General features: G+C 61.7%; 1 protein-coding gene across 10 annotated transcripts in view; it reads right to left on the bottom strand.

Annotated features, from left to right (window-relative positions):
• Positions 1–975: 975 nt before the first annotated feature.
• PPP6R2 (protein phosphatase 6 regulatory subunit 2) overlaps positions 976–8,618 on the bottom strand; it is a 49,978-nt gene continuing 42,335 nt past the window's right edge. For 3 of the 10 annotated variants that reach the window (XM_049626603.1, XM_049626613.1, XM_049626611.1), the window contains 11 exons: positions 7,570–7,655; positions 7,093–7,173; positions 6,630–6,727; positions 6,143–6,200; positions 5,800–5,924; positions 5,456–5,619; positions 4,872–5,037; positions 4,698–4,786; positions 3,997–4,174; positions 1,920–2,180; positions 976–1,837 (listed from right to left, as the gene is read on the bottom strand). In XM_049626603.1, coding sequence (XP_049482560.1) covers positions 1,786–1,837; positions 1,920–2,180; positions 3,997–4,174; positions 4,698–4,786; positions 4,872–5,037; positions 5,456–5,619; positions 5,800–5,924; positions 6,143–6,200; positions 6,630–6,727; positions 7,093–7,173; positions 7,570–7,655 — 1,358 coding nt within the window. In that variant the 3' untranslated portion in view covers positions 976–1,785. The remainder of the gene's footprint in view (positions 1,838–1,919; positions 2,181–3,996; positions 4,175–4,697; positions 4,787–4,871; positions 5,038–5,455; positions 5,620–5,799; positions 5,925–6,142; positions 6,201–6,629; positions 6,728–7,092; positions 7,174–7,569; positions 7,656–8,618) is intronic. The other 7 variants (XM_049626605.1, XM_049626607.1, XM_049626604.1 and 4 more) reach the window with 7 other exon arrangements.

The raw sequence follows: 8,618 nt of genomic DNA, 5'->3' as shown, positions 1-8,618 counted from the left end.
GCTGTCCGGAGAGCAGAGTCAGAATGGCTGGAGGATGGGTGGCTGAGATTTGTTTGTTCCCTGATCAGATGAGAGTCGATGGGAGGGAATCTGGGAGGGAGATCCTGAGGAGTGGGGGGCTCCTTATGTTTGGGGGGTGGGGGCTCTGGGAAGTTTGCTCCAGATGCCTGCCCACCCCCTTCCCTGCACCCTGGCCTCTGTCCGGGGCATGATGGGTGCCACTGTGATCACTCTCCTCCTTCCCCACACAAACGTGAGTCCCACCGGGACCAGAGCCCTACCTGTACCAGGTGCCTGTCAGGTGGGGTGTGTGGGATCGGGGTGTAGGTGTCACATAAGCCAAGAACATTCCACAGTGGTCTGGGACGGTGGTGAGTCAGATTCCCAGCCAGAGGGGCTGGTGGTGTGGAGGGGCCTGACAGGTGGTAGGTAGCACCTGTCAGGTGGGAGGTGAGCAGGTGTGGACACAGGCACAGGAAGGACCCACTGGTGGTATCAGGTGAGTTGTGAGGAGAGCCCCCAGGTTCTCTCTGGGTCACATAGTGGATAGCTGTTGGACTAAGGTTCCCAACACCCAGGAGATCCACACCTGGGGTCCTGTGCCTGCCTGATTTCACACGGAGGCTGTCTCAAGAGAGGTGGTCAGAAGTCACCAAAGCAGGGGCCACAGGGCGAGGTCAGCGCAGGACCACAGCTGCTTAGGAGGAATGGAGGCACTGATGAGTACACAGACCCACATCCAGGCCCTCCGTGACCAGGGAGGCCCTGCTGGCTGCCCCTGCTGCCTGGCTGGTGAGGACCAGGTGGCCCTTGGGTCGGCTGTAGGCAGAGCCTGTTTTACAAAGAAAAAAAGCTCTCAACTTGCATCAGTTCTGAGACACTACTGCCAACGCGGGGCGGGGGCGGAGGCAGCAGTGACCCCCCTGCTGCCGGCCAGGCTAGGGCTCCAGGGCCTACGGCTGAACAACACACAGGTTTGTCAGTAAGAGTAATAACACAGCTTTTATTGGGAGTTGGGGGTCTCGGGTGCCCTGTCAGATTATCAGAACATTAAAAATGGACTCAACATAAAATAATCCTGCAGACCCCTCCAGGACAGCATGGCCTGGCCCTGCCCTCCCCGACAGGTGCACACCCCACCCCCCCCACCCCACCTGGCATCGCCGAAGCCAGTCTCTGCACCCCCCGTGCCCCTATCCTGCACGCCCATGGCCAGCCCCTGCCAGGTGCCCCAACTGCCCACCAGGCCGTGAGGGTCTTATTTTAAGGCAGTCAAATTTTGCAGCCTGGCTCAAGGCCGGCTCCCAGGGCCACTGGGCAGCTAAGACCCTGTCTGGCCAGTCCAGCTCCAGACCCACATTTGTCCCCAGAGCCAGGGAGACCCTTCGTTGTGGCTGGACACAAAAGTGCAAACACGTGGCTCTTTCCTGCGTTTGTTTAAAAAAAATAATAATCAGTAAAAACCGAGGCTTAGAGCCTGTGACGTCCATGCCCGTCGTGGCCCTCAGTCCTCACGGTGTCTTGGGGCTCTGGCCCCTGGCTCCCGCCGGCAGAGCGCACATCTGAGGCCTTATTGCTGTGCGCGGAGCTGGACTCGCTGGACTCGAGGCCCACGTGGGGTCAGGCAGGAGAGACGCAAGCTGGGCTGTCCAACTGGTTCCAACTGCCAGCTTTACCAATGCAGCATTTATTTTAAAATAAAATTAAATTAAATTAAAAAAGACAAATTGCATCACCAGGTAGTTTTCTCGATTAAGGGCGCGCCACGGCTGGGCAGCAGCAGCATCACACGGGGCCGTTCAAGGTGGCTCCTGCAGGTGGTGGTGCGTCCATCTTCCTGCAGGAAGACGAGTGGGGGGTTAGAGCCCTTGGTCCCAAGGGTCCCGTCCGGTCCCCTTCCCCCAGCCTGACCGGCTCACCTGTCTTTTGTCGCTGTCCCCAGGATGGCTGCTGTGCATGTGGATGGGGCTGCAGTGGTGATGGCCGCTACGGGCCCTGTTGGAACCGCCCCGCTCAACACAGGAGCAACTGGCAGGGCAGCTGGGGCGGGACTGGCCTTGCCCGGCGCCGTGGTGGCCGCCACAGCAGCCTCAGGGGGGACAGCCACAGCTGGAGGGAAGGTTGCTTCTGCAGGTGCAGGGGAGGTGGGGTCTGACAGCGTGCTGGCGGTGCACTCAGCCCTGTACGGCAGACACAGGCTCCAGTTACCTGGGCTCTGGGTTCCAGTGTGGTTCTGCGCCCCCCCCTCCCCCCACCACCACCCAAGTTCCACAAACACCAGAGATCACCTGCCTGTCCACCGAGACCTCAGACCTTCCAGGTAGTGCTTGCCCTGAGCTGGTCTCTCTCCAGACAGCTCCCCACCCCCACCCCCCACCCCCCACCCTGGTATGCAACATGCTCCCCTCAATACTTCCAGCGACCCTCACTAACTGCACCACACCCAGCCCACTTGAGAGAGCCCATGGGGGGCGCCTGGGTGGCTCAGTCGGCTGAGCGTCTGACTTCGGCTCAGGTCATGATCTCACAGTTTGTGAGTTCAAGCCAGGCTCTGTGCGGACAGCTCAGAGTCTGGAGCCTACTTCAGATTCTGTGTCTCTGCCTCTCTCTACCCCTCCCCTGCTCACTCTCTGTGTCTGTCTCTCAATAATAAATAAATGTTAAAAAAAATTTTTAAAAGGCAGCCCATGGGCCATGTGCCCAGAAATGGTCCCTCCTGTAACTGGAAAGGTCAAGAACCAGTGGCCTCAGGACACCAGCCCCAGTGCCGGGCTCTGGTCTTCACAGCCCTTCTTGCTGCAGCCCAGGAGAGCGAGCCCATGGCTCCTCCATTCAGCCCACACCTGCCCAGTGCTTGCTTCAATTACATATAAGGTCAGTTCCAACCGTACAAGGACCCCTGGGAGCCGGTGAGGGTGGGGGAGCCACGGGCAGCATAAGAAACGCCCTACATTAAAGCCTGGTGACCAGGTGTTGGCCTAGGTGGGCACAGCCTGAGGGCTCACCCACAGGCAGGCTGGGACCAGAGTCCTGCAGGCAGCTCCGGAAATGGCCCACTTGCTTTCAGAACATAATTTGCTTCTCAGAGCAAAGCTGGTTCTTAGGCAGGGAAGTTAGGAAAAGAGGAAGAGGCTTTGAGACTTGCAATGATTCTGCACTTTGAGAAGGAATTAAACCCATTCAAGAACCATGTATGCCTTTAACCCAAGGATCACCACTCAGGGGCCTGGGGCCCTGCCTCCTTGCCTGGCCCCGCTGGCTCCTAGCTGTGCCCCCTGAGGGACAGGCCTTATTGTCTGGGGTCCTGAGAACGAGCATGCTGTGAGCCAGAGCTGGACCGCCACCAATGGGATGGACTGAGCCCCAAACCTGCGGGACCACCAGGGCTGGGGCAGCGGGCTGGGGGGTAGGGGGAAGGAGACTCCACGGCTGTTCCCACTGTCACACATCTGGTCCTTGTCCTCTCCTGCTGGGGGACTGCCCCCCCCCCCCTCGCCCCTGTAAACTTCAGCTCCACCATCACCTTCTCTTTCAAGTGCCCCACTGGCCCCCAGTTCCCTATTTTCACAGCTCCTTATGCAGCTTGCCTCCCCACCATGCCCAGCCAGGAGGGGTCTGTCCATCCAATGACGGATCCCAAAGGCCTGGGCCTTCCTGTGGGTGAAGGAGGGATGCGTACAGGGGAGCTTGCAGGGAGGATGCCCCCAGTCAGGACTCCTGTGACCCAAGGACGTCCTCAGAGACCCTCCCTCCTGCCTGAGAGGCCACGGCCCCTCCCCACCATCTGGGGCAGCCCCATCCACAAGTCCCCAAGGCGGGACATTCAGCCCCTGTGCTCTCCCTGTGTGAAGAAAGCATCCCTGACCCCGAGCTTCCACTTAGACGAACAGGCATCCCTACCCCCCCCCCCCCCCCCAAAAGTCAGCATCCTCAGGGTCACAGGGCCAGCAGGGCATTAGGTGAGCAGAGTGCTGGGGACCTAGGGACCCTGCACACCTGGGGACTGACGCAGGCAGCAGGGGGGTCTCCCGGCTGGGACCCATGCTGACAGTCTCCAAGGCACCTGCCATCTTCTGCTCGTCCTCAGTGTTGTCGGAAACCACTGGGGGGGCCTTCCTGGTGACACACGCGTTCCAGGCACATGGGGAAGCTGGGCCTACTACAGGATAGGGAGCTGAGGACGGAGGGGCCGCAGGGCGCGGTCTCAGGGTCCTTAAGCCCACACGTGCATCTGTGTATTTACAGGAACTGTACAAAGGGGCTCTCCTCCCCCAGGCCAGGAGGGCCCCCACTTAGCCCTGTGACTTCCAACTCCCTCTCGGTGTGGCTCTGATACCCTGTGGAGCTTCCAAGCCTGTCTGATGAGGGGCACAGGGTCAAGGACCTTAAACAGGCCCCATAACGGCCACTGAGGTGGCACAGTGCACTCAGGTGACCTGCATGGAGAAAGCAAGGCCTGGGGAGACTGGCCTGGGTTGGGAAGGCCCTCACTGTCCACCAGAGGCCCTGGCAGCACAGATGGGTGCAGGCCAGTGACATGCACACCCCGAGGGCTACCCGCCCTATGCCCTCTGGGAGGGGCCCTCTGGGCCCTCTGGGAGATGTGCAAACCCCAGTATCACCAGGGGGACAGGGAGCCACAGTGGGGTCTTGGCTACATCCTCCCACTGCCTGTGCTCAGAGCCCCTCCTACTCACGGGTCCTCTCTGGGCCCTGGGTCAGGCTATCCTGGGCACCGCCGTGGCCCGTGTCCACCGGGGAGCTGCACCTGGGCCCCGACTCGGAGCTGTGGAAGGCAAGGCTGAGCCCCGGCCAGGGAGATGCCACCCCCAGAGGCAGATGGGGTGACCTCCTGGCCCGCCCCACCTCACCAGCAGAAAGGCTGGAAGTCGGTGAACTTGGCCCAGCCTTTTTCCTCCAAAGCCGAAGGGCTGGGGGTGCTGGATGCCCACACGCCGGAACCCACATCCACCGCCACTCCTGGAACCGGCACTGGCGAGTTCACCGTCTCCTCAAATACTGCCCACGAGGCGCCTGCTGGGGGGAGACACAGCCGTCCAGGCAGCCCTGACCCACAGGTGAGCCCCACCTGCCTTCACAGCCCTGGGGCTCCGCAAGAAGTGCCGCAGGGCATGCCTTCCCCGACAAGACCAGTGGACACCGGCCGGCCACCAGCCATGGCAATGTGGCAGAGTGACCTCGACAGGGGGCAGGGGGGCAGCCAAGATCTGGGCCAAAGCATCTGCTACCAATCCTGCATTGGCACAGCCGGGGGTTGTGGGGACACTGCTGCCTTCTGGAGCATCACCTGCAAGCTTGGGCACAGAGTCTGCAGACAACAGACAGCAGGCCCACGGCAGAACACCCCCCCACCACCACCACCGTGCACAGGCCAGGGCCTGTGTCCCTGCCCAAGTCCCCTGCCCAGCCTGAACCCTGTGTCCCCAGCATCTACCTTCTGAGCCACCCTCCAAGCGAGGACCTTCCTTCTGGGCTGAGGCCAGAGGGGCATCTGCCAGAGCCACATCCTTGTCTGCTTCCAAGCCCTCCTTCCTGTCCTGGCCTCCACGCTCCAGGCCATTCTTTGAGCAGCTCTCTGAGGTGTGAGGGCCCCCAAACCTGGGGAAAGACACATGGTCAGAGCAGCCACCAGCCAGCACCAACATGGGGTGCCTGCCCCAGAGGGTCCCCTCTTGTGCACCCAGAACATCGTGGCTGGCGTGGGGCTGGGAGTGCACACACAGCCTTCTGGGACCTCTCTGCCTCAGGAGGCTGGAGGAGGACAGGTGGGCCTCACACCTGGCTCTAGCCGTCACTCGGGCAGTGCAGTGTGTCTCCTTGTCCTCCCAGATGTCATCCTCCTCATCATCGTCAAAAGGCTGGATGTGGTCACTGCAGCAGGCCTCAAACAGAGCTGCGCTGGGCTGCAGGCAACATCACCCACATAGTGGCAATGGCTCCGGGAGGGGCTGAGCCAGACAGGGGGGGCATGGGATGGGGGGTTGGGCTCCCAGAGGGGCTGAGTCAGACAGGGGGATCCCAGGATGGGGGGCTTGGCTCCACAAAGCAGCCCTGTGTCCCCATACTGCCCACCCACCAATGTCCCCATCCACTTCTAATGAGCATGGAGCTGTGGACTCACACTGTCCTCGTCAGCATCGATGCTGAAGTTTATCTCAGCAATCCTGTCGAAGGGAGCACTGCAGCAACAAGGGACATGGTCAGCATGGGGCCACCTGGGGCTTGTCCTGCAACCATCCATGCCCTGATGCCCCGGGGACATCCACCTGTCCCCTTGAGTGTAAGTAAATGGGGGCCTCGGACAAAGGGGGCAGCTCTCCGTCCTGCCTCCCTCCTCACACTCACTCGTTTTCCACCCAGGCCCCTCTGTCCCCGGTCTGCACGGTGACAATCTGCCTCCCCAGAGGGTGTTGCAGCCCAGCCCCTCCTGCAGGCCTGGAACCTGGTCACACTGGGCAGAACCCAGCTCCTTTCCAAGAGGGACAAGGTGGTGGGAGATGGTGAAGGCTCAAATGTGGGATGTGGTGACAGGAGGGAGGCACCCAGGTGACAGGATCCCAGGTGGGGTGGACATGGTTTAGGGGCCAGAGAGCATGATGGGAGCTCACTTGACACTGTCATCCTGGTCTGCAAACTCCTCGTCATTGAAGCCAAACTGATCCACAAAGGTGGCTGTCATCTGCTGGACCTGGTACTCGGAGAAAGCCTGGCGGGGAGGGGGGCGCAAGGCGGCCTCAGACGGAGCTGCTCCCAGAAAAGCTCACTCTGCTGCTTCACGGGGTCCTCCCAACCGGATGACATGCACGCAGGGTCGCGTCCAAAGAGCCTCGTTTACTTTAAAGGTCATCCACCGGGTCCCCAAGGGTCTCATCGATGTGGCTCTGGGGGTTCCCCCCTCATTAAGGGGCGAGGGTGCTGCACGTCTGGCCCCTCCCCTGCTCGAGCCTGGTGCGTGGGGACAAGCACACTCCCCTGGGCTGTTTCCCGCAGCAGCCTGGCAACGCCCTGGAGACTGAGCGCTGCCAAGGGCGGGAAGGGCTGCCTGAGCTTGTGCAGAGCGGCCACACGCACCTGCTGCAGGGACAGCTCATTAGGGAAAACGCCCTCCATGTCCTCATCCTCACTCGAGGGGTGAAGGTGGTGGGTGCTTACCTGAAACAGCCAGAGTGGGTGGACGTGAGCCCCCGGGGCTGCTGTCCCCTCGCCCCTCCCCTTGGTGTAGGGCACACCAGGCCTCGGGAATCAGGAGCCCTCGAGAACACACTAGGGCTCCTGAGGGGACAGGGAAGGGTCAAGGGGCCAGGCCGGCTCTGCTGAGGCTTTAGGGGGCCACTGGGGCCCGAGGCAGGACAAGTCGGTGTTCAGGACACAGAGGCAGAGACCACTGCACGCATTCAGGGCCGTGTGGACGGACGGACACACACACACACACACACACACACACACCCCACACCACACCACCCCCCACCCCCCGCCGCGCCACCGGACAGGAAGGCATGGCCGCAGCACCAACGGATGCCGTGCCACGGGAACAGCTGAGCCCCTCACCAGGTCCACAGCGTTCCTGCGGTTGGTCTCCGCCAGTGTCTCCTCCACGAAGTTCTCCCAGCGCCCACGGCAGTCCGCAGGGAGCCCTGCAAGGGAGCACCATTGCTTAGCCCTGGGACAGCGCCACTGTGCTCAGGCATGGAGGGCCCAGAGGGGACGCCTGAGGGCCACCGGAAGGCAGGCCTAGGCAGCCAGGGGTCCTGCAGGACCTCGAAGGCGCTCACAGGAGAGGGCCTGAGCTCAGCGGGCATCTTGGCACACAAGCCGACCTCAGGAGCCCCCAGGTGCGAAGTGAGCATGGGGACCACTGCTGTGCGGATCTCCCTCTGCCGTGCGGATACCACTGCAGCTGTATCTCCCTCTCCGCCCATCCCCCCAACCCCTCAGTGCAGCCCACAGGCCTGTGGGGGCCTGTTTTCTGGAAAGGTCAGAGTCCCAGAAAGAGTCACAGTCCAGAGCAAGTGAAGACCACAGCAGAAAGCTCCTTGCTCACCTCACACACCCCAAACTGCACCCTTCCTAGGGAGCCTCCCTGGGTCCACACACCCTTGTCACAGGTGCCGGACCTCGGCCTGTTGGCCACCGACCAAGTACACTCCCCTGCTTCCATTCTGGAGGGCCACCCAGAGCTTCCTGGACTCACCCCTGGCGCTGTGCCATAGGGACCACAGCAGAGACTCCCTGAAGGGACAACCAGGCAGCCAGTGTGGCAGGCCCACCGGTCTAAACCGGCGGGGACCACACCTGCCACAGAGCTGACCTAACACTGGCAGCACAGCTTCCTCTGCTGCACGATGGGGGAGGAACCCTAGCACCCCCCTATGCTCCAGGATCACGGCACCGGTGGGGGTCCTGCCAGATGGAGTTCACTCCTTTGTGCAAACACCATCCACTGCGCCCAAGCATCCCACGTGGGGCTGAGAAGACGGTCCTGGTCACGAAACTGGTGTGAACACCGCCCCCAGGGCCTTGAGGGATCCTGTCCTCTGCCCACCTTCAGCTCCCTGGACTCACTAGTGCACTCCATCCACCTGTCCAGCCCTGACCTC

This window comes from Panthera uncia, chromosome B4 (genome assembly GCF_023721935.1).
Source record: "Panthera uncia isolate 11264 chromosome B4, Puncia_PCG_1.0, whole genome shotgun sequence".
In the NCBI taxonomy this organism is placed as follows: domain Eukaryota; kingdom Metazoa; phylum Chordata; class Mammalia; order Carnivora; family Felidae; genus Panthera; species Panthera uncia.
Note: the sequence above shows the minus strand (reverse complement) of the source record. Positions and strands in the feature narration are given on the sequence as shown.